The sequence below is a fragment of the Culicoides brevitarsis genome, chromosome 1 (genome assembly GCF_036172545.1).
Source record: "Culicoides brevitarsis isolate CSIRO-B50_1 chromosome 1, AGI_CSIRO_Cbre_v1, whole genome shotgun sequence".
Lineage (NCBI taxonomy): Eukaryota > Metazoa > Arthropoda > Insecta > Diptera > Ceratopogonidae > Culicoides > Culicoides brevitarsis.
Window position 1 is genome coordinate 18,666,782 of NC_087085.1, and position 25,291 is coordinate 18,692,072.

At 34.0% G+C, this 25,291-nt stretch overlaps 6 protein-coding genes across 14 annotated transcripts in view; 1 reads left to right on the forward strand and 5 right to left on the reverse strand.

Annotated features, from left to right (window-relative positions):
- LOC134827305 (mucin-5AC) overlaps positions 1-25,291 on the forward strand; it is a 213,444-nt gene that overhangs the window by 149,799 nt on the left and 38,354 nt on the right. The window lies entirely within an intron of this gene.
- Positions 5,164-7,363, reverse strand: LOC134828035 (protein yellow-like). Its single transcript, XM_063840980.1, has 2 exons — positions 7,060-7,363; positions 5,164-6,998 (listed from the first exon to the last, which is right to left on the reverse strand). Exons 1-2 carry the CDS (start codon positions 7,262-7,264, stop codon positions 5,164-5,166), a joined length of 2,040 nt encoding a protein of 679 aa, XP_063697050.1. The 5' UTR covers positions 7,265-7,363.
- On the reverse strand, positions 8,155-10,039 carry LOC134827308 (L-dopachrome tautomerase yellow-f2-like). The gene is made up of 2 exons (XM_063839906.1): positions 9,807-10,039; positions 8,155-9,747 (listed from the first exon to the last, which is right to left on the reverse strand). Exons 1-2 carry the CDS (start codon positions 10,006-10,008, stop codon positions 8,273-8,275), a joined length of 1,677 nt encoding a protein of 558 aa, XP_063695976.1. The 5' UTR covers positions 10,009-10,039; the 3' UTR covers positions 8,155-8,272.
- Positions 11,264-13,091, reverse strand: LOC134827309 (L-dopachrome tautomerase yellow-f2-like). Its single transcript, XM_063839907.1, has 2 exons — positions 12,735-13,091; positions 11,264-12,677 (listed from the first exon to the last, which is right to left on the reverse strand). The coding sequence occupies exons 1-2, from the start codon at positions 13,057-13,059 to the stop codon at positions 11,386-11,388; spliced, it is 1,617 nt and encodes a 538-aa protein (XP_063695977.1). The 5' UTR covers positions 13,060-13,091; the 3' UTR covers positions 11,264-11,385.
- LOC134827307 (L-dopachrome tautomerase yellow-f2-like) lies at positions 14,211-16,094 on the reverse strand. The gene is made up of 2 exons (XM_063839905.1): positions 15,677-16,094; positions 14,211-15,618 (listed from the first exon to the last, which is right to left on the reverse strand). Exons 1-2 carry the CDS (start codon positions 16,062-16,064, stop codon positions 14,327-14,329), a joined length of 1,680 nt encoding a protein of 559 aa, XP_063695975.1. The 5' UTR covers positions 16,065-16,094; the 3' UTR covers positions 14,211-14,326.
- On the reverse strand, positions 17,140-18,755 carry LOC134827310 (L-dopachrome tautomerase yellow-f2-like). The gene is made up of 2 exons (XM_063839908.1): positions 18,541-18,755; positions 17,140-18,484 (listed from the first exon to the last, which is right to left on the reverse strand). Exons 1-2 carry the CDS (start codon positions 18,722-18,724, stop codon positions 17,244-17,246), a joined length of 1,425 nt encoding a protein of 474 aa, XP_063695978.1. The 5' UTR covers positions 18,725-18,755; the 3' UTR covers positions 17,140-17,243.

A 25,291-nucleotide genomic window follows, 5' to 3' on the forward strand; every position in this document is an offset into this window, starting at 1 on the left:
AAAATATTTTTTTTTTAAATTAAAATTAAAATTAAAAAAAAAAATTATCTCAGAAGAAAATAAAATTTTAAAATTTTGTCACTAAATTAAAAAAAAAATACCTAATTTGCAATTTTTTAATTAAAAAAAAAAATAAATTTAAATCAAATAAAAAAAATTGTTTTAATAAATAAATATTTTTTAAATTAATTTTAAAAACGTAAATCATTTTTTACATTTTTTTTAAGCTTAAGCTTGAGCTTTATAAGTTTTTTTTGATCTGCTTCGAAAATTTAGCTTAAGCTTGAGAAAAAATATTTATTGATTAAAAAAAATTATTATTAATATTAAATTTAAAATATGCTTAAAATTTTAGAAAGTCAATTAATTATTGATTTTTTAGTGAAGTTTGAAAAAAAATTATTTAAAATTTTTAAATTTTACTTAATTTTAGGGTTCAAAAAGATTTTTCCTTAAATTTAAATAATTTTAATTAAAATGTCTTGACTTAAAAAAATTTTACAGCCCTGCCTACAATTTTTTCGTCGTCACTATATTAACTATAACATAAAAGTTAAAATTAACCACACACTCGAGCCCATTTTTTCCAACACACAAAACTTTTCATGAACAATGACCTTCTGGGGTGTCTTTAAACCGCAACAATGCCAGTCTTTAACAACGACGCCGGAGCTTAACGTTGTGTCTCGTGTCGCTTATTTTGATAAATTGTCTCATTTTTATGCTTTCTTTCAATCTAATCACGTCCCGCCGATCGTCTATTTTTTTTTTGTTCTTTCGCGATGGCTTGTCATTTTTGTCGCAAGCCAGACAAACTCACGCGTGCCGCTAAAAAAATCTTCGTTTTGAATAATAAAATAGTGAAAGACTTTTGGGAACTTCCTCCTCTCCGCTTGCCGCATTTTCCATTTCAATTTTCCTCGATATTATTTATTCACACAAAGCAAAAAAAAAACTCAAGCATGCATATTATTATGTGACATTTGGGGCACATAATATACCGTAAAAATGTGACTAACATTAGGAATTTATTTCAATCAAGTGACATATTTTATACGATTTTATTATTATATTGCAAACTAACTCACTTTGTGTCTGTGTAAACATCGCTGTATATGGGCAAATATAGAAAGGAGAAAAAAAACATTTCTATGGCTTTTGGAAATTGGATTTAGTATGCCATAAGTTTCAATGAATATTGTCTTCCGAACAAAAAAGTGACTTTTTCTGCATTTTTCTTCGTTTTAAGGATACGTATAGATTTGAGTTAAATGAGGCTTATGTTAAGGGATTTAAACACACACAAGGTGGTTTCGTTGTAGCTCGTTGTGATAAAATGCACTTTCTTTTGGACAAACTCGCAAAAAAAAACTGTCACATTATAATTCCTCTACCAAGAAAATAATAATAGTCAGAAGTTGTACTAGCACGGAATAATAATGGATTTTTTCTTTGCAATGCATTTCATTCGAAGACATTGGAAGAAAATTTAAAATAAAAGGAAAATAATAATAATGTTTTGCAAAAGTGTAATAAATTTTCGCTTCCTGTGGCAGTTTTTCCTCTGTGGCACGCATGCAGGCACCCATCATTGGAGACGCTCGAATAGAACATGCAAATATCCATTTTTTACCGCATTTTTTTTTTATTTTTTGAAAAAAAATGCAATTTTCCGTCCGTCTATCGTGTCACTTAAAAGTTGCCATTTGCTAATTCAATTTTTTTTTTTAATATAAAGCTATGAAAGTAATTTATTTAAAGAAAATACAAATTTCGTTTAAAAAATACGTGAGTTCATAGAAAAAAATGTGAAAAACTCGGGAAAACTCGGGAAAATTTTTTATAAATTTTCCGGAAAAACTTTAAAAATTTTCCTAGAAGCCATGTAAGCCACATGAAATGTTAAAGTTAAAGGAAAATGAATCTCTTATCTGGGGAAAACCTGAAAAGTCATAGAAAAGCTTGGGAAAACTGGGAAAATTCGTGGAAAATCAGAAAAATTGAAAAATTTTATAACCAGTTTCGTAAGCAAGGTTAAAATTAAAGATTTGGGTAACATTTTTAGAAAATCTAAACAATTCATAAAAAATCTTAGGAAAATTCGTGGAAAATTAAAAGAAAATCTAAAATTTAAAAACAAGTTTCGTGAGCAATTTAAAAATATGAAACTTGAGAAAAACTTCGAGAAATCTAAAAACTTCATAAATAATTTTGGGAAAACTCGGAAAATTCTTCAAAAATTGATGGAAAACTGAACTTTTGGAAATGCGATTAAGTTCGTTTCGAAAAAAAAAAACTTTTCAATTTCGTTTCTGCAATGCAAGGAGACATGCAACGACCAACGAGTAAAGGAGTAATCGTAATATATATTTCACATTTTTAAATGGAGTGACACTCTTCAAGGATTTCCTAATAAATTAAGTGGAAACTTGATATTCTTTTTTGTGCAGCACGAAACGAGTCTCATATGTTAAGTCATTAATATTGCATTGAAACATTGTTGTGTCCTGATGGTTGCCGTTCGTGCAAAAGGAACAAGTTTATCTCTTGATTTCTTTTATTTTTCCGTTGCACACGGAAGCATCACGAAGTACAAAGGCAATCTGTCTTCTCGTTTAAATAAATGGATCAACGATTGCTTGCTTGTCTTTTGTAACGCTTTTCCTTCGTTTTTCCTCCCAGCTCTCCCGGCATGCAATATAATAAAAAGGAATGACTTTTAAAAGTAATCGGCAAAGAAGAAAAGAAAATAAAGAGCATCATGTTCGAGTTTTGCAATAACAACAACAGCAATATGTCTTCTCCATTATTTTTGTGTCTAGTCTTTTCTTTCTTTTGTGCGGTAATGTCGTCCATTAGTACGATTCGACCCTTTGAAGACTTTACTTTTTCTTCGGCAGCAACACCTAACTTAATGGCGACATTATCCGACACCGAATAATATGATGTAATGTGCAGCATTCCTGTTTGCCCTGGAAAAAAATTACTTTTGAGGGGTAAAAAGGTAATAACGGTAATATGGTGTGTTGTATTATTACGGCATTCCGTAACATAAATGGACGGTAAATGAAACATGTGCCGCATGAAATTTGACTTTTAGCACGCATTACGACTTTTTTTTCTGTATTTAGCTTGAACAGGTTTGACCTTTTTCCTTAGTGAAGTCATTTGGTGAAATAAAAAGAAATTATTTTTTGAAAACAAAGACATTTAAAGACAATTAAAGGGGATCTATGCCAAATAATCAACTCGGCATTGATTGCACTCAATAAACACGAGCAATTAATGAATCATGAAAAAAACCTATAAACATCGATGTTTCGAGCGAGACAAGTTATGCACCCTCCATCTGCCATATCCACGCATCAAGGGACGCGAAAAGCATGAAAATTTGTTAAATGACACTTCATTACGATCTAATTCCGCTTGTACATAAATAATTTACTACAAAATATTTATCAAGCTTATCGCACAGGCGGCGGCGTCGCGTCTCGTCTTTCGTCGCACAAAGGAAGAAGGAAAAAAAGTGAAACGCAGTAACAACAACAAAAAGCAATAAAGTGTATTATTTTTATGAGTCATCAAAAAATCATGCGATTGATTCTCTTCTACGTCGTACTTTATGATTCTACTCTATGTTTTCCTGGAAACAGCATTACGGCACGAATAATTTGCCTATTCATTCTTTTTATTTTTTATTTTCGGCGGTAGATAGATGGATGGAGGATTGAAAGCCCCCATGTTACATCACATTACACATTTTAGGATGTTTGTTTATTGTGACAGAATTTATTTTATTATTTTTTTTTTACAAGAAAATCGTGCAGAGTGATTTGCCAAAAATTTGTTTCAGAAAATGAACGAAAGAGGGTGACCTATATCCTTCAGATCTCAAACCAAAATTTGAAATCTTTAAAATTTGACCCTCTTAAAATTGTACAAAATTCTCAAATAATAATAGAGAAGATCAAATTACATTTTTTGTTTAATCTAGTGTCGATGCACGCCAAATTACTTTCACATCACTTTGATTTATTTCCATCTTCAAATGGAAATTGCTGTTTATTTGATTTACATTCGCGTTACATTAACATGACAGTTGTTGTCGTAAGAAATTTGCATAAAATGTCTGATTATATCAATATTCTTTTGATATTGAAGCAAATAAAAAAAAACGACGGAGGAGTGTCAAGTTGTGTCAAAACATTGAAAAAGGGGGAAAGAAGAAATTTTTTGAACCATCAGAGAAAATAATTGTGAGCTGAAGTTACTTCTTTGCAGTAATTAGAATCACAAATCACGATGAAAGTTTTATATACATTTTTTTTTTCATAAATTTCATGAGAAACTCATTAAATTAAACTCATTCTATGACGATGCCAGTGTCGCAGAGAAATTCCACATAAATTTATTCTAATTTTTTTCCTTTTTTTCTCTCTCTCTACTTTCAGGTAATTTACTTGTTTGCCACTTGTGTATTTCCTTCATGCAATTTTAATGGCACATTCATGGATGGTCTTCGCATTCAGTGTGTATGCATAAGTAAACGGAATAAACATACCGCCCGGCGCCAGAGCTCGCAAGTATTAATATATTTAAAAAAAGAAGTTCTTTATGTTGCCATATAATTGCTTTCTTGGAAAAACATTATTTTTGCGTTTTTCATGTCGACGACGAGGACAGACTGGCTTGGGGTGGTGGTAGCAGGACGTGCGTTGCGACTTAATGCGATTAATTTTTAAACAATATCGAAATTGAGCTTTTTAGTTTTTGTTCCCTTAAAATTTTAATGCACTTATTGGGAAATTCAACTGAAAAAAGTGCATTGAATGATCAGATAAAAAAAATATTAATAACCTTTTATATTCATTCATATCTCGTTCATGCAGTGAATTTATAATTTTCGGGAGTTTTTTGATGATTTGTGTTCTGGCGTTTTAATGACGATGATGTGAAAATATTTTTGATGAATACAGTCTGCGGTTTTTATTGCATGATAATGACGCTGATGCATGTTATTAAAATTTTTCAATGGGGAGTTTTTTTTTTGGGGGAAAAATTTTCTAAAAGATTTAAATTATTTTTTTAAAATAATTTTTAATATTTTCTTGGAACAATTAACAAGTTTTTTTCTTTTTTCGGTCATTTTAAATTAAAAGAGCTTTACTCTTGCTTGGTATCCTCAGCAGCTTCAGCTTCAGCTTTCTCGGATTTTTTGTACCGATATTGGTAATGGTAAGGAGCTCTTGTGTTGAAGAGGTAACCTTCGTGTTCGTATGTTTTTACGGGTACATAAAGAGGGAATTTGGTGGGTTGTGGGCGATGGACGGGTTCGTATTTGTGGTACAAGGATACTTTTGGTGATTTGTGGGAATATTTGTCATCATGGTCATAATGTTTCTCCGAGTGTCCATATTTGTCATCATGATCATATTTGGAGTATTTTTCGTCGTGATGGTAGTGGTGAGGCTTCTTTGAGGTCTTGTAGCTGGAATGTTTGTCATCATGATCGTATTTTGAATATTTGTCTTCGTGATCGTATTTGGAGTATTTGTTATCGTGGTCATAATGTTTCTTCGAGTGTCCATAAGAATGTTTATCATCATGATCGTATTTGGAATATTTGTCGTCGTGATCGTGGTGGTGTGGCTTCTTTGAAGTCTTGTAGCTGGAATGTTTGTCATGATGATCGTATTTGGAGTATTTGTCGTCGTGATCGTATTTAGAGTATTTGTCATCGTGATCGTAATATTGTGGCTTCTTTGAGGTCTTGTGGCTTGAATGTTTATCATCATGATCGTATTTTGGTTGTTTGTGAGAATATCCCTTCTTGGGCAAGCATTGTGGATTGCATTCAAGAGCATCACTTTCTCTGAAGAAATAAATTCCAAAGTTTTCTTCCTTGTGATCAAATCCATGAGTCTTGATACCAACTTCATTGTTTGAGAGAAGCACAACATAAGTTTCGTCACCATGACGTTTACGAGATCCACAGAAAGGTTCCAAATCGACTTTAGTAAGTGTCAAGTCAGCCACGTATGGCAAACGATCGCAATCTGACACAACAAGAGAGACAGCTGATGGGTTCAATGGGTTTTGGCGATTCCAACAAGCAGCACCATATTGCAATTCATGAGCTCCCCAGACAACTTGGTTATCGGTGTTCAAGACGTGTGTTCCGGTTTGGCCATCTTCACATTTTTGTCCCAAGAATTGCACATTCAAGGAGTCGGGTGAACAACGAGCGGTTTCCTCGCTTTCCAATTCTTCGAAAGGAAGGGTCCATTCATCCAAAGATCCAACCGAGTGACAGACAACTTCGTTATTCACATAGTCGCGAGCGCAATCAAATACATTTTCATCTCTGTAGTAAGTGACTTCCTTGTTTTTGCGTGTCTTGAGGGTGAATTTGGTATATTTGGCATCGTTAGAGAATTCGGGTGACTTGTGTCGCCAAAATTTGTTTTGTTTGTAGGAGTAAACGACAATAGCGCCGGCATACGTATCAAGAACGTAAGCATGTGTATTTTCGCAGTCCTTGGGATCAGCGTTAATGACAACGGTATCCAAGCCGAATTGATTCTCATACAAATCCGAATGAAGTGGTACTTCACGCAAAACTTTGTTCGTTTTCAAGTCGAAGACAACCAATTTAGGTGATCCCAAAACCCAGTTCTTGTCATTCAATTCGAGACCATTTTTGTCAAGAACCCACAAACGGTTGCATCGATCGACGTTGAAACGTTCAACGTTGACCAAGTTTCCTTCGTTGCAGCAATCGGCATCCAAGGAATTGGCTTCGTCAGATGGGTAGGCTTTCAATGGGGGACAGCAACCATCACGAACGTCATCAAGATTGAAATAAGCCAAGGTAGCGTAGACTCCGGTACGTTTTCTGGATAAAGCGACAAAAACGCGACGATCATTAGAGAATTGGAAAGCGGTTGGGAGATTGTTCTCGGGAATGTAATTGCGACCAGCATCTAATTTAAGTGGATCTGCAGAAAAAAAATATTTTAGAGAAAAAATTCGAAAAAAAAACCTACAATATTAACTTACGCCATGCATCACTTCGCAATTTGCAAGATTCGAATTCAACCACGTTCCAACTGCACAATTTATGTAATTCTACGTCCTTGTGATGCGATTTACCCTTGCCATAGTCTTTTGAGTATGCAGGCTCATAACGACTGTATTCGTATTGCCCAGCAGCTACGACGGCTATTAAAGCCAAAATTCCAACTAATTCTTTAAAGTAAGCCATTTCTTTATCCGTGGATGAAGAAAACTCAACTGACACCTTTCTTACTTAACAGTGCACCATTTATACAAAATTTTTCACATAAAAAATGCAAGTGGTCAAGGTTGTTTTATCCAAATATCAAAATATTTTACATAAAACGTGCGTTCTTGCGCTTTAACTGTTATGCGTTTAAATTAAAACAATAACACCTGAAGAACAATAATAAATTTTTTGTTGCTTATTTTTTTTTTGTATAACAAACACAGAAGAATATTATATTATAAAATATCTCGTGAATATTCTAAAAGTTCCATTTGCATTAGTTTATTTCCTTATTTTTATTTATGCATATTGAACATCGAACGTTTAATTGTTCTGTAAGAACTTGATGATATTTTTGAAAGTATTTCTTTGGAGAAATTTGGTCGATGACTTTCTTACCCCAAAAAAATGTACTTGCCAAGTTCTTTTGCCTGTAGTTCGTGGAAAAATAAAATTCTTTTTATCGAACGTTATCATCAAAATGCGTTATTTTCTAATAAAATAACTCAAAATTCCATCAAAAAGTAAAAATATCTTTAATGACAAAAAACTAAAAAAAAATAAATAAAATGCCAGGATCAAGAAAATTTAGTTTAAGTCGATTTATTTCGATATTTATTGAAAAAATCAATTTATTTTTTTAATTTGTTTATTTTTCTTTAAAGATTATAAATTTTTATAAAAAGTTAAAAAGAAAAATATATCATAACAAAACTTATCCTTGAAAATAATTTTATTCTAAAAGAAATTTATAATTTGATTGAAAATTTTCAAATAAAACAAAAATGCTATAAATTTAAATTATAATATTTGAAAAAATGCTTCACATAAAGAAAATCAAAATTATTTGAAAAGAAAAATTGCTAAAATTTACTTTTGTCTACATTTTATTTATTTTATTTGAAATTTCATTCACAATATAATTTAATTCAGGACAAAAGTAATCGGTTGACGATATCCTTACGCCATTCTAGAGATCTGTCTCTTTTATTGTTCAGCGACTGATTCCTTTGATTTCTTGTAACGATAAGAATAGGGTCTTGAATAGTCATGATGAGATTTATGGCTGGGTTCATAGTGTTTGCTGTCCTTGTGGTGTGAGTGTTCAAAATGTTTATTCGAGTGTTCATAGGAATGTTTGTAATCATGATCGTATTTGGAATATTTGTCGTCGTGATCGTATTTGGAATATTTGTCGTCGTGATCGTGGTGGTGTGGCTTCTTAGAGGTCTTGTGGCTTGAATGTTTATCATCATGATCGTATTTTGGTTGTTTGTGAGAATATCCCTTCTTGGGCAAGCATTGTGGATTGCATTCAAGAGCATCACTTTCTCTGAAGAAATAAATTCCAAAGTTCTCTTCTTTGTGATCAAATCCATGAGTCTTGATACCAACTTCATTGTTTGAGAGAAGCACAACATAAGTTTCGTCACCATGACGTTTACGAGATCCACAGAAAGGTTCCAAATCGACTTTAGTAAGTGTCAAGTCAGCCACGTATGGCAAACGATCGCAATCTGACACAACAAGAGAGACAGCTGATGGGTTCAATGGGTTTTGGCGATTCCAACAAGCAGCACCATATTGCAATTCATGAGCTCCCCAGACAACTTGGTTATCGGTGTTCAAGACGTGTGTTCCGGTTTGGCCATCTTCACATTTTCGTCCCAAGAATTGCACGTTCAAGGAGTCGGGTGAGCAACGAGCGGTTTCCTCGCTTTCCAATTCTTCGAAAGGAAGGGTCCATTCATCCAAAGATCCAACCGAGTGACAGACAACTTCGTTATTCACATAGTCGCGAGCGCAATCAAATACATTTTCATCTCTGTAGTAAGTGACTTCCTTGTTTTTGCGTGTCTTGAGGGTGAATTTGGTATATTTGGCATCGTTAGAGAATTCGGGTGACTTGTGTCGCCAAAATTTGTTTTGTTTGTAGGAGTAAACGACAATAGCGCCGGCATATGTATCAAGAACGTAAGCATGTGTATTTTCGCAGTCCTTGGGATCAGCGTTAATGACAACGGTATCCAAGCCAAATTGATGGCTCTCATACAAATCCGAATGAAGTGGTACTTCACGCAAAACTTTGTTCGTTTTCAAGTCGAAGACAACCAATTTAGGTGATCCCAAAACCCAGTTCTTGTCATTCAATTCGAGACCATTTTTGTCAAGAACCCACAAACGGTTGCATCGATCGACGTTGAAACGTTCAACGTTGACCAAGTTTCCTTCGTTGCAGCAATCGGCATCCAAGGAATTGGCTTCGTCAGATGGGTAGGCTTTCAATGGGGGACAGCAACCATCACGAACGTCGTCAAGATTGAAATAAGCCAAGGTAGCGTAGACTCCGGTGCGTTTTCTGGATAAAGCGACAAAAACGCGACGATCATTAGAGAATTGGAAAGCGGTTGGGAGATTGTTCTCGGGAATGTAATTGCGACCAGCATCTAATTTGAGTGGATCTGCAGAAAAAAAATATTTTAGAGAAAACTTTAAAAAAAAACCTACAATATTAACTTACGCCATGCATCACTTCGCAATTTGCAAGATTCGAATTCAACCACGTTCCAACTGCACAATTTATGTAATTCTACGTCCTTGTGATGCGATTTACCCTTGCCATAGTCTTTTGAGTATGGCTCATAACGACTGTATTCGTATTGCCCAGCAGCTACGACGGCTATTAAAGCCAAAATTCCAACTAATTCTTTAAAGTAAGCCATTTCTTTATCGGTCGATAAAGAAAACTCAACTGACACCTTGTTTAGTTAACAGTGCACCATTTATACAAAATTTTTCACATAAAAAATTCAAGTAGTCAAGGTTGTTTTATCCAAATATTAAAATATTTATTTTACATAGAACGTGCGTTCTTGGGCTTTAACTGTTATGCGCTTAAATCAAAACAATAACACCTGAAGAACAATAATAATTTTTTGTTGATTATTCTTGAGACCGAAGCATGAACGACGCCTACAAGTGACGTTGATGCATGTGACGTTTAATAATTTAGTTAAATAAGTAAAAGAAAAAGTTATTTAAATTAATGTAAAAAAAATCGTAGAGAAAAAAAAATTAAAAAACTAGGAAAATTACTAAAAGAAAATACTTAAAATTTATAGATTATGAAACAAGAAAGACGACAAAGGAATAGGAATATAAAGAAAAAAGAATACCGAAAAAGAAATAATGTGAGAAAAAAATTAAAATCTTACATAAAAAACAAAATTAAAATAAATAAAAAAAAATAAAATTTCAGGCTGAAGCCGGAGATAGAAGAGAAGCACTTATACATTAAACTGGTAGCTTGGATATTACTCATTTTTAGTCGTCACATTTATTTTTTTTATTTAATAAACACCGAAAAAAATTAAAGAATGTTAACTTATAAAATATCTCGTGAATATTCCAAGAATTACATTTGCATTAGTTTAGCTTCCCTATTTTTATTTATGCGTATTAAACATCGAATGTTTAATTGTTCTGTAAGAAATTGATGATATTTTTGAAAATTATCATTTTTATGCCAGAGAAATTTTGTCGATGACTTTTTTAATCAAACAAAATGTAATTGCCACGTTCTTTTGCCTTTATTGAATAAATAATTGTTTTTTTTTTTCGAATAAAATAACTCAAAATTCCATCAAAAAGTATATATATCTTAAATGACAAAAAAAACTAAAATAAATAAGAGAAACATCACATGATCGAGAAAATATAGTTAGATTCGATTTATTTCGATATTTATTGAAAAAAGCAATTTATTTTTATAATTTGTTAATTAATAAATTTTTATAAAAAGTTGAAAAGAAAAATATATCATAAAAAAAACTTATCCTTGAAAATAAGTTGATTCAAAAAGAAATTTATAATTTGATTGAAAATTTTCAAATAAAACAAAAATGCTATGAATTTAAATTAAAATATTTGCAAAATGCTTCATATAAAGAAAATCAAAATTAAGTGAAAAAAAACTGCTAAAATTTACTTTTGTCAATTTATTTATTTTATTTTAAATTTTCATTTACAATAAAATGTAATTTAGGACAAAAGTAATCGGTTGATGACATCCTTATGCCATTCTTGAGATCTGTCTTTTTTTATTGTTCAGCGACTGATTCCTTAGATTTCTTGTAACGGTAAGAATAGGGTCTGGAATAGTCATGATGAGATTTGTGGCTGGGTTCATAGTGTTTGCTGTCCTTGTGGTGTGAATGTTTATGAGGAGCGCATTGTGGGTTGCATTCGAGAGCCTCGCTTTCGGAGAAGAAATAGAATGCAAAGTTTTCTTGTTTATGGTCGAATCCATGTGCACGGATGCTGGCACGGTTGTTGGACAAAACAACGACGTAGGTTTCATCCTTGTGGTATTTGCGTGATTTGCAGAATGGTGCCAAATCGTAATTGGTAAGAGCCAAGTCAGCGACGTATGGCAAGCGTTGAGAGCAAGAGACAACAACGTTGACGGCATCAGGGCTCAATTTGTTTTCACGGTTCCAGCAAGCAACACCATGGTTCAATTCTTGGACTCCCCAGACAACTTGGTTTTTGGGGTTCAAGTGGTGTGTTCCAGTTTGACCATCCTTGCATTTTTGTCCCAAGAATTTGACATTCAAGGAGTCGGGTGAGCAGCGAGCGGTTTCCTCACTTTCCAATTCGCACAATGGAACGGTGAATTCGTCCAAAGAGGAGACAGAGTGGCAGATAGCTTCTTCGCGCTTGTAGTCGAGGGTACAATCGTAGACCAATTCGTTTCTGTAGTAGGTGACATCCTTGCCCTTGCGGGTTTCGAGGCAGAATTTACTGTATTTGGCATCGCTGTAGAATTCGGGTGAGCACACCTTCCAGAATTTGTTTTGTTTGTATGAGTAGACGACGATGCATCCGTTGTAGGTATCGGGAATGTAAGCATGGGCATCTTCGGGCTTGTGAGGTTCAGAGTGAACGAGAACGCTGTCCAAACCTTGAGCAGAGTGAGTGTAATATTCTTGGGGGATCTTGACTTCACGATCGCATTTGTTGCTGCCCAAGTTGTAGACAACCAATTTTGGTGATCCCAAAACCCAGTTTTTGTCGTTCAAGTCGAGAAGGTTCTTGTCGACAGCCCACAAGCGGTTGCATCGGTCGACGGTGAAACGCTTAACGTTGACCAAGTTGCCTTCGTTGCAGCATTCGGCATCCAAAGAGTTGGCTTCGTCAGATGGGTAAGCTCTCAATTTGGGGCAGCAATCGTCACGGACATCCTTCAAGTGGAAGTAAGCCAAGGTAGCATAGACACCTTTGCGTTCACGAGCAAGAGAAACGAAGACACGGCCATCTTGGGAGAAAGCAAAACCAGTTGGGACGTTGTTTTCGGGGATGTAGTTGCGACCAGCATCCAATTTAAGTGGGTCTGCAAAGAAAATTTTCATTAAAAAAACATCAAAAAACCAAAAAAGTTGTAACTTACGCCATGCGTCACTTCTCAAGTTGCATTTTTCGAACTCAACAACGTTCCAGCTGCACAATTTGTGCAATTCAACGTCTGAACCGTGTTTCTTGTCATGTTTGTAGTGTTTGTCCCATTTGTCGTCTTTGTCATATTTGTCGTATTTGCCATGATGATCATGCTTGTCGTGGTGATCATGCTTGTCGTGATGGTCATGCTTATCATGTCTATCCCACTTGTCATCTTTGTCGTACTTATCATAGTGAGAGTACGAATGCTTGTAGCCACTTGCTGCTACGATAGCAATCAAAGCAAAAAGACCAATTAGCTCCTTGATGTAGACCATTTTTTTTCAGAACTTTTTCAGTAAATGAAAAAGATGAGACTGATACTTTTTTTGAATTACCTGAAAGCTTTTATACTCGAAAAAAACGACTGAAAAAAATATTCGTGCTTTTTTAAATTTATTTTTATTTATTTATTTATTTTCAAAAGTAAACAAAAAACTTAAGTAAGAACATGTATGAACTTGAGGACATTTTTGTGAGTTATCATCGTGCTACAATGCGTTATTCCAAAATGAAATAACTCATGTTCACTTCCATCGTAAAACTATGGAAATCTTCAGTTTCTGATCTTTCGTTACAGTTACTTGAAATGAGACTTATATATGATCAAATATACAAAAATTTATTTTGCAAAAATAAAAAAACAAACCGAAAAAAATATCACACAATCGAGGGGAGGAGAAAATAGAAAATAAATATTTTATTATGTTTTGTTTGTTATTTTTTATTAATTAAAAGATGATTTCTTACATAGTATTAATTATTCGTTAATATTATTTTAAATGTAAATTGAAAATCGGAGAAAAACTAAACAAAACCTCTTGTAATAAAAATTAAAAAAAAAATTAAATGTTGTCTTGCAACTCATACCATCTAAATTTCGATAGCAAGTTTAATAATTTTTTTATGGTTTTTTATTAAAAAAAATGTTCCCATTTCATATAAATTTTCCTTAAGATTTTTTTTTTCAAAGAACATTAAGAGAACAAAATTAAAGCAACATAAATAATAAATAATATTAAACTTTGTCGTCTAACAAATATTAAAGAAGTTCAGACAATAAAAAAAATAAAATTAACCACAGAAAAAAATATGAATTGAATAAAATCCTTCAATCCTTCATTCACTCCAGTCGGCGATTGAAGTTGTCGGTGAGTTTCTGTAGGAACTCTTGGATGGTTTCCAGTTCCGCCATCTCGTGAAGAGTTACTGTGGGTGTGTTGTAGGGGGCGTTGAAAATCATCCGGAGAACTTTGTTTTGTGTGGTTTGCATTCGGCTGATGTTTGATGGTGCACAGCTGTTAAGCACGGGAGCAGCGTACGTCATAATGGGACTTTTATACCTTATATAGCTTGTTTTTGTTGTGTAGTTTCGAGCGTCGATTAATTAAAAACATATAGAATCAAAATTAAATGAAAAGAAAAACTGTTTAAATTTACTTTTGTCTACATTTTATTTTCAATTTCATTTACAATAAAATTTAATTCAGGACAAAAGTAACCGGTTGATGACATCCTTATGCCATTCTTGAGATCTGTCTTTTTTTATTGTTCAGCGACTGATTCCTTGGATTTCTTGTAACGGTAAGAATAGGGTCTGGAATAGTCATGATGAGATTTGTGGCTGGGTTCATAGTGTTTGCTGTCCTTGTGGTGTGAATGTTTATGAGGAGCGCATTGTGGGTTGCATTCGAGAGCCTCGCTTTCGGAGAAGAAGTAGAATGCAAAGTTTTCTTGTTTATGGTCGAATCCATGAGCACGGATGCTGGCACGGTTGTTGGACAAAACAACGACGTAGGTTTCATCCTTGTGGTATTTGCGTGATTTGCAGAATGGTGCCAAATCGTAGTTGGTAAGAGCCAAGTCAGCGACGTATGGCAAGCGTTGAGAGCAAGAGACAACAACGTTGACGGCATCAGGGCTCAATTTGTTTTCACGGTTCCAGCAAGCAACACCATGGTTCAATTCTTGGACTCCCCAGACAACTTGGTTTTTGGGGTTCAAGTGGTGTGTTCCAGTTTGACCATCCTTGCATTTTTGTCCCAAGAATTTGACGTTCAAAGAGTCGGGTGAGCAGCGAGCGGTTTCCTCACTTTCCAATTCGCACAATGGAACGGTGAATTCGTCCAAAGAGGAGACAGAGTGGCAGATAGCTTCTTCGCGCTTGTAGTCGAGGGTACAATCGTAGACCAATTCGTTTCTGTAGTAGGTGACATCCTTGCCCTTGCGGGTTTCGAGGCAGAATTTACTGTATTTGGCATCGCTGTAGAATTCGGGTGAGCACACCTTCCAGAATTTGTTTTGTTTGTATGAGTAGACGACGATGCATCCGTTGTAGGTATCGGGAATGTAAGCATGGGCATCTTCGGGCTTGTGAGGTTCAGAGTGAACGAGAACGCTGTCCAAACCTTGAGCAGAGTGTGTGTAATATTCTTGGGGGATCTTGACTTCACGATCGCATTTGTTGCTGCCCAAGTTGTAGACAACCAATTTTGGTGATCCCAAAACCCAGTTTTTGTCGTTCAAGTCGAGAAGGTTCTTGTCGACAGCCCACAAGCGGTTGCATCGGTCGACGGTGAAACGCTTAACGTTGACCAAGTTGCCTTCGTTGCAGCATTCGGCATCCAAAGAGTTGGCTTCGTCAGATGGGTAAGCTCTCAATTTGGGGCAGCAATCGTCACGGACATCCTTCAAGTGGAAGTAAGCCAAGGTAGCATAGACACCTTTGCGTTCACGAGCAAGAGAAACAAAGACACGGCCATCTTGGGAGAAAGCAAAACCAGTTGGGACGTTGTTTTCGGGGATGTAGTTGCGACCAGCATCCAATTTAAGTGGGTCTGCAAAGAAAATTTTCATTAAAAAAAACATCAAAAAACCAAAAAAGTTGTAACTTACGCCATGCGTCACTTCTCAAGTTGCATTTTTCGAACTCAACAACGTTCCAGCTGCACAATTTGTGCAATTCAACGTCTGAACCGTGTTTCTTGTCATGTTTGTAGTGTTTGTCCCATTTGTCGTCTTTGTCATATTTGTCGTATTTGCCATGATGATCATGCTTGTCGTGGTGATCATGCTTGTCGTGGTGATCATGCTTGTCATGATGATCATATTTGTCGTACTTGCCATGATGATCATGCTTGTCATGCTTGTCGTGATGGTCATGCTTATCATGTCTATCCCACTTGTCATCCTTGTCGTAGTGAGAGTACGAATGCTTGTAGCCATTTGCTGCTACGATAGCAATCAAAGCGAAAAGAGCAATTAGTTCCTTGATGTAGACCATTTTTTTTCAGAACTTTTTCAGTGAATGAAAAAGATGAGACTGATACTTTTTTGGAATTACCTGAAAGCTTTTATACTCGAAAAAAACGCATGAAAAATATTATTCGTGCTTTTTTTAAATATCAAAAGTAAACAATACGTGCGCTGAAAAAATAAATATTTTCATGCATTTGATAACATAAACAAAGAGGCTAAAAATTACATAAATGTCTTCTTTTAGTTCGTGATCTTGTCAGATCAAAACAGAAAATTTAGAAAAGTTTTTTCATACTATGAGTTTTCTTCCAAACTGATTTTTATTTACTTGCTCTTAGGTGATACATGATCACGTACTGCTGTCCTTAATATGTGCCTTCTTAGCATCTTATTATAAGAAGAAGACAATTTCAAGGTTATGCAAACGTTTAACTATTTAATTTTAGTTTTAAAACACATACCCGATAATTTTCATTTAATAAAAAAAATCAATTCTTAATATTTGAATAACATGAAATTAATATTAAAAAATGTTTACTATATTTTTATTTATTTACGCACAAAAATTAAACAATTAATATAATTCATTTTCAAAAACTGTTTTGATTTCTTCAGGAAGGAAATATTCTTTTTAAATACAAAACATCCAATAATACTATTTAAATGTATAATTTTCCTTACACTTTATTAAAATTTTGCATATTTTTGTACATTGATTTCAAAAGTTAGGATGAATTACTAACTAATGAACTAATGAATTGAAAAATCATAAAAAAAAAGAAAATATTTACTGCTAAATTTTATTTAACTAACATTTTGGTTTTAACAAAAAAAACTTCTCACATTTAAATTGGGAGAATCAGACAAAACTTAAAAAAAATGGAACAAAAAGTGAAAACATTCTTTTCAAATGTAGGAACTTGTTTAAAAAATTATAAATAAATATTTATAATGGCTAGTTTATTCAGTTTTTCAAGGTAAAATCAGTTTTAATCATCAATTCATATAATAAAAAATATTTTCCATAAAAAATAAGGAAAATTTCATTCATTCGCACATTAAATAATAGATAAGCATAATAGAAAATAAAAAAATGTATATACTTTTCTCAAATAACTTTATTTAAATACTTTTTTTCACATTTTTAATAAAGAAACCGAAAAAAGTAACCGATTGACATCTAAAGATGTTCGTTTAGCATCATTTAAGCTAATGCTCCATATCCTTTGTGTTTGCGATCATGCGATTTGTGTGGCTTATAGTCCTTGCACAAGCATTCTGGATTACAGTCAAGAGCTTCTTCTTCCACAAAGAAGTAAAAACCAAAGTTTTCGTCTTTATGGTCGAATCCGTGTTCAACAATGCTGCGATAATTGTTGGAAAGAACAACGACATATTTGTCAGCATCGTGTTTGCAAGGCTCATCCAAGAAACGGCTCAAATCCAAGTCTGTCAATTTGAGGTCAGTGACGTATGGCAAGGCATGATGGTCCGAAACGACAAGTTCAACTGCTCCTGGATGAAGACGGTTTTCGCGATTCCAGCAGGCAACGCCATATTGTTGTTCTTGCAATGTCCACACAACTTGGTTGTCATTGTTCAATGCGTGTACGCTACTTTGTCCATACAGGCACTTTTGACCCAAGAATTGCACGCTCAAGGAATCAGGAGAGCAACGAGCAACTCCCTCGTGATTCAATTCATCGAAATCAACGGCAAATTCGTCCAAGGAGGCGTCCGAATGGCAGAGAAGTTGCTTGTTCTTGTGATCGGGCGTGCAATCGACAATGAAGTTGTCCTTGTAGTAAGTGATTTCCTTGTTTTTGCAGGTCTTGAGGGTAAAACGACTGTATTTGGCGTCATTGTAGAATTGGGGCGAGCAAACTTTCCAGAATTTATCTTGGGCATACGAATAGACGACGATGCATCCGTTATAGGTATCAACGATGTAGGCATGAGCATTATGGGGATTTTTACGGTCGGCATTGACAACTACTTGCACAAGTCCAAGTTGATATTCGCCATCGGCGTACATGTCGGCGGGCACGACAACTTCACGTACCAAGACATCTTTGTTCAAGTCGAAGACCAACAAACGTGGTGAACGTAAATTCCAGTGTTTGTCATTTAAGCCGAGAGCTTGTCTATCAAGTCCCCACAAACGGTTGCAGTTATCGATGGTGAAACGATCGACATTGACAACGCCGAATTCGGTGCAGCAGTCAGTTCCAAGGGTGGCATTATATTTTGGTGGGAAGGGCGTCAATGGAGGGCAGCACTCATCCTTGCCGATGTCAGACAAACGGAAATAACCCAAGTTGGAATAAACTCCGGTACGACTGCGTGGTTGACTGACAAAGACACGACCACACTCGGAAAATCCAAAGCTGAAGGGAATATTGTTCTCTGGGATGTAAGCTCGTCCAGCATCCAATTGGCAAGATTCTGAAAAAAAAATTAAAAATTAAAATATTCTTAATTTTTAGAACAAAACCACTTACCCCAACGGTCACTACGATGAAGATCCGAACATTTCTCATAATCGACTACATTCCAGCTGCACAATTTATGCAAAGTCACACCTTTGTGCGATTTTCTCGAATGATGATGATGATGATGATCTTTGGAAGCTGATGCCACAGCGACCACAGCCAAAGTTGCCAATAATGCCTTGAACAAGAACATTTTTCAATTCTTAGAAAGAAGTGAATGATGCTTTCCTCTCTCGCAAACACGCTTTTTATACCCTTGAAAAATCTCAAAAAATTATTTTTTTCATATAATGGCACATACGCACAAAAAGCACGTCCCGAATTTATCGAAATTATCATAACGCAACACAAACAAAAAAAAACGTGCCTTTCAACTTTAAACTCTTTAATTCCTAGAAAAAAAGCTTTAAAACTTTGCCATGCAAACAAAAATTTGTTATCAAATAATAATGTTACGAAAAATATATTATCTCACCCAAGAGTAAAAGGTTACACATGACCGGTTTTTCCAAAAAAAAAAAAAAAACAACAGACTGTTGTCTCAATCTCCTTTTATTACACAAACTCCACATACACGCATGAAGGAAGAAAACGGGCCATAAATAAACTGAATGAAACATTAGTACGAATTTATGGTTGATTTACAATTTTTATGTTGCTGACGACTTTGTATGCCCATTCCATACGTATTTGTGTGCGTTCTAAGGAAAAATCCTCAAAACAGTGGATCATCATAAAATTTGAGTTGTCTTTTTGTGGTTGAACGACAAAAGAGGGTGAGTTGTCTCGCATGCCAAATGGCAAAAGCATCACGCATTGATTCGAAAATCAATAAAATCATAACTTTTGAACAGCAATAAATAACATTTTATATCCCGGCTCCATCGATAAAGACATAAAGGAGAGATAAAATTAATAGAAGTCACTTTTTTTTACTTTGTTTCGCATCAAGAGAAACCTTGTTTACCGGAAATTCGAATGTTTTTAAAAAAAATTTCATAATATTTTGTCCAGTACCGATCTTGACCTTTTAATATTTGTAAACTAACTGTTATATAAAACTCTTTACGCTACTTTAAAGGTAGTTAGTAATTATAAAACTCGCCTCAAAAAATGTGGCTTCGATTTGTGCTGCCATTACTTTCGGTGCTCACCCTTGTTGTTTACGGAAGTCATCGACGAAGTGAACCTCTGTACAATGATTTATTGCCGAAAAATGGAAATTCGGAAGTAAAGCTTCATAAATTATGCGCGTGGAAAGTTCTCGAATGGGAGGAAGATGAGCCGAAAGATCAAAAGGAAGTTGCGAAAAACATGTTTTTATCGTTGACTAAGGAAAATTGTCATTTAACATGCAGTTGCAACTATATCCCGTGTGTGAATATTCCCACATCTTTTGCTTTTTTCAATGACACCGTTTTTGTTGGAGTTCGTCGACGTGCCATCGGAGTCCATTCCACATTGAATTATTTCAAATTAGCCGATATTAAGGATGGAAAATGTCCTAAACTTCGTCCTTATCCGAATTTCGAGATGAACGAATTCAAAAGCGAAGAAGCTGCTCATTCGGAACAACTGATATCTGTAGAGCGCTTTACCGTCGATCGATGTGTGAATGAACCAAAATTGTGGGTTTTTGATACAAAAGCTGCCGGATTTAAAAATCAACAGTTTTCTTATGGCGAACCAGCTTTAAAAGTCTTTCGATTGACCACCAATACTCTTCTGGGAATGCGAACGATCCCAAGTAACCTCTATGATCGTCACAGTTTTGGCATTGTGCAAGTTGTGGTGCATGTGATCGACTACGATGATGCTTGCGATGATACTTTTGTATATCTAATTGATGCTGTTCGTGGTGCGCTAATCGTTTATTCCTGGCTGGACGATAAATTTTGGCGTTTTGATACCCCTAAATTTTATGGCGATGCAAAATATTCAGATTTTCACGTAACAACCCCTACTGGAAAACGAGTCAAATATTACCCGCAAACACATTTGTATGAAGCGACCGTCGATTTGCACAACAATGAGCTCTTATATCACGCCAGAGGCTCCTTGAGTGCCTATGCCGTAAGCTTAGATGTCGTTAATTCCGCAAACTCGTCAATTGTGGGACCAACTGAATTCGACGTCACCTTCGTCGGTGAGAAATATCCACGAGGTCAGACAGGAAGTCAAGCAATTAACGATGAATTTTCCACTGTTTGGGGCATCCAAGAGCAAAATCACGCAATAACTTGTTACAATCGTCGGAAACGTCTCACACCAGAAGCTGTTAAAATCGTATTTGCTGACAACAAAAAACTCCCCTATCTGGTAGACATGAAATTAGAACAAGAACCAAAGAGTAACGAGAGTTTGAAGAACGAATTTCTCAAAACTTACTACTTGATTAATCGATATTTGTCACGAAATCGCATTTATGTCCTCACCAATAACGAAAAAGAGATCGACAACGGATATTTTGACCAAGATTACGAAAATTTCGGCATTTATTACGTTGACGAAGATGAAGCTCTTAAAAATTATCCGGAATGTTTGCCACATTACAATGAAAAACCAGAAATTTTGAACAAAGTTTGTTCAGAAGTTAAATGTAATCAAGAAAGAACGACTATGGAACCTCCAAAAACTCCGGAAATTGTTACGGAAGCTGCAGAAGAAGAAGTTACTGAAGAAATTCCTTTTGTAAAGTACGTTCCTTCGCCTTCAATGCGGACTTTTTATCACAAAAACGATGATATTTACCCAAAACCTCTTTATAAAAATAATTTTTATGGAGCTTATCCGTATCGTCCTACGTATCAAAAGCTCTTAAATTATAATCGTTTGAGAAAATCAAGTGAGTACAGTGACGAAGACTATGACGACGACGACGAAGACAACTACTTGGAAAATACACCGCCCGCAAGAAGACCAATTTTTCATTAGTTCCTAAGATTTTTACTTAATTTATTTATTTATATGAGAAAAAAAAGTACGACAACTTGACAGAATTGTGGACAAAAAGAAGCATTTTTCTTACATTTCTAATCCCTTGAGCGACTTTTTTCTTTTTTTCTTTACTTTTCTGCGAGAAAAGACACAAAAGAAATGGACAAGTTTTTAATTACCACCATAAACTCATTAAGTTAAGTGTCAAATTAATTCTATTTGAGAGACATTTTATTAAAACAAAACTTAATTAAACTTCATCTTACGTATGTCCGTGTGCGCACGAAGACAACACGTGTTATTTACTGATTTTTTTTCTTTTCGGAGAAAAACTATCAGAAAATGCATTTCCAGACAAAAGTTGTAGAGCAACCAGGTCAGGAAAACTTTTTTTTTTTGCTCAACACATGTTTTTTATTACAACTTCACTTAAGAAGAAGACGTCGACTCGACTCGAGCAAGAATTATTTGCCGTGAAGAATCATTGGAGCAAACATTTGTAACGAGGCTGTAAATATGCTTTTTAGACACCTTTTATTTTTCGGGTGTAAATGTACAAAAGTTTTCATCTTTTCACATGTAACGTCGAGGCGGTGTGTGAAAACATGATCCGTGGAAAAAAAATTACATGAGAGATGCCAACTTTTAATTCCCATAATGTTCATAAAATAACAAACGTACGTTGCCATATAACATATAATAAAATATTATCGTTTCTTTCACCTATTAAAATGCCAAATGTAAAACTACCACTACTTGCTTCGCTTGTTTACAAGTTACAACAAGTTCTCTTTAGACATACAATTTATTTTAGTTAAATAAACTATACTTTTTTTCGTAATGTGTATGGAGGAGGAGGTTTAATTAGATAAAAAGTTGTAATTTTATATAAATCATGTCCTTCTGCCATGTTTTCCGGATTACACGTGAAAAAAAAATACTTGAAGCACAAATTTACGCTTGTTAAAAAATTTAGTGGTTGAAAATTTTTTTTCTCTCTACATGTGTCGGGTGTAATAATATTATGAAATAAATATCTATTGCATTCAGATGGTCTCATCATAGACCGTTTTTCATTTTTATGATTATTATTTTTTGTTTGTATATCTTCTACCTGATGCATTAAATTTTGTTTCATTTATTTTTTGATGAAAATTGATTCTGCTTGGATGTCAGCTTCAACTTTTTATTGACTTATAAACTTAAAGGACTTACAAAATTTAATTTTAAATTTGAGTTAAAAAAATTTTGAAATATTTTGACTTAAAAATCTTAAAAGTAACTTAAGAGCTTAAGTTTAAAATAAATTAAAATTAAATAAGTTTCTACGTTTTTTTTTATTTTTTGAAAAAAATCTTTTTTAACGTACAAAAAATGTAAATTAATTTTTTTTAATCAAACTTAACTTAACTTAAGGTGACTTTTACTTAAAAAATTAGTAAACTAAGTTTTTTTTACAATTTTTCTCGCAGCTTAAATAAAATATATGAATTATTTTTGATTTTTAAAAGTTTCGAGCAAAATGGAATTTTTAAGTCGAAACTAAATGTAAAAAAACTTAACTTACTAATTTTTTAAATTAAAGTCACCTTAAGTCAAGTTAAGTTAGATCAAAAAATAAATTAATTTACATTTTTTTGTACGTTAAAAAAAAGATTTTTTTCAAAAAAAAAAAAAATCTTAGAAAATTATTTAATTTTGATTTATTTCCAACTTAAGCTCTTAAGTTACCTTTAAGATTTTTAAGTCAAAATATTTCAGATTTTTTTTAACTTAACCTTAAAAAAATTTTTTTTTGTTTATTCATAAATTAAAGTCATATTGAAAACTTAATTTTCAATTTTTTAAATTTTTTTCAAAAATTTACTTTTGACTTTAAGTTTAAGTTACGTTAAGCTTAAGTTAAAATTTTCTAAAATTTTTAAAATTAAATTTAAGTTTAATTTTTTAAAAAAATATTTTTGTACAAAAATGAACGTGAAAAAAACAACGATGCGAATCAAATTTTCCAACACCGAACCTATCACATTATTTGATTTTTTTCCAACGTCTACGAGAATCATATCACATCACATCACAGCTCTTCGAACACTTTTATCTACTTCTTATTTGCTCCTACCCACCACCTTGAATACTAAACGAGTACTCCCTTTTGAAAAAAAAAATGTAGAAAAATCCTTTAAATGTTTTTTTTTTTCGTTCTTACACATTCTGCCATAGACGAAGACATTGCAGTCGTTCTGATAAAAATTGTGTATGAAGAAGGGAAAACGAAGAAAACATATAAAAGATAATGAAAAGCACCCTAACTTAACCCGACATTCGTATACAGAGAAAGTGGAAAATGTGTTGCTGGTGGAATTTTCGTCGAGGAAAAAAAAGAAGACATGTGTGCGTATTTTTTTCTCTCCTCTGCCTTGTCTATGTTCTCGTACGCAAATGAATATTTCAAATTATATGTCGTGTAGATGTTTGGTCGTGAGCTGAATATGAAATTACTGTTTTATTTTTGCAATTTCATTATTTTTCGTCGTTCATAATAAGTGCGTCGTGTATTGAAAAACAGTTGATGCTACTTTTCGGCACGAGATCCGAAGACAGAAGTTTGGTTTTCTTTCTTAATTAGTCACATGCGAAATTCATTACTCACTTACTTACTTACTTTGCCAACTTAATCTGTATCTTAATCTAGCGTAATTGGAAGTTTTTCGCGAAAACAATGAACTTTAGCCGAAAAAAATCGATATAGGGTCTCTGATTCGTGGAAAAAAATGTTGTAAAAGGCTTTGCAAGAAAATTTTCTGGAAACATAAAATATGTATGTTACTTGCATTAACTGTGCTTAATGCTAAATTTATGTGTATCGCAGCATTTTCCTCGTTTTTTGGCTGGAAATACACACAAAAAGAACATCAACTGAGGAAATGTGGCAGCAGATGTTAGAAAGCATTTTCATTGCAAGGAAGATAGTTGTTGTATTTTGCATAATTTTCGAATAAAATTGAGCTAAAATTCGATTTGATTGCCCAAATTTATTTACCGCGCGTTATTTTATTGGCATTTTCTCTGTAGAATGGAAAATCTATGTTTTGCAATTGTTTTGCTCGAAAAATTGAACAACAAAATGGATTTTGTAATCTTATTAAAATATGAAATTGATAACGCCAAAAATTTCTGCTTACATCACGTAACAACGAAAGGTACACCTGTCATACTGGGAGTTTTCCATTGTTTCCAAAACAATGAAATAGTTGTGTAATCGACACTACGCTCTCCGGCTAAACGTACAAACATGTCAGTATTCAATTTTGATAAATAATAATTAATAATTGAAATTTATCTCCCTTCTTGGCACGATCTCGAGGCAAATTCCCTCACACACACACACACATTTGCATGATACGGAGCATTTTTGCGAGAACAATAGGCGGAACAATATGAAGATAGATGAGACTCAATTATGTGCCAATCATTCACGTATTGAACTTTTCTTACGAGATAATTGTGCGGTTATCGCTTTGCATTGTGTGTGTGTGCCACAGTGGCGCGCTAATGACTTGGCATAAATACAGAATTCCAATTATTCCCGTTATTCATTCGATCTCTTATCGAACAATGGCAACTCGGAGGAAAACTTTTGTTTTTCTTTCCAATTATTTTTCGAGAGCTCGCAATTGTCCAAAAGTGAATGATTTCATTATTCCTCGATGATGATGATGATGATGATATTTGTAAGTAGTAAATCACTACGTGAGTTCCCGAACATCTTCATAGAACAAAAACAACAAAAAGATAAATAAATAGAAAAGGGGTAGAATTTCGT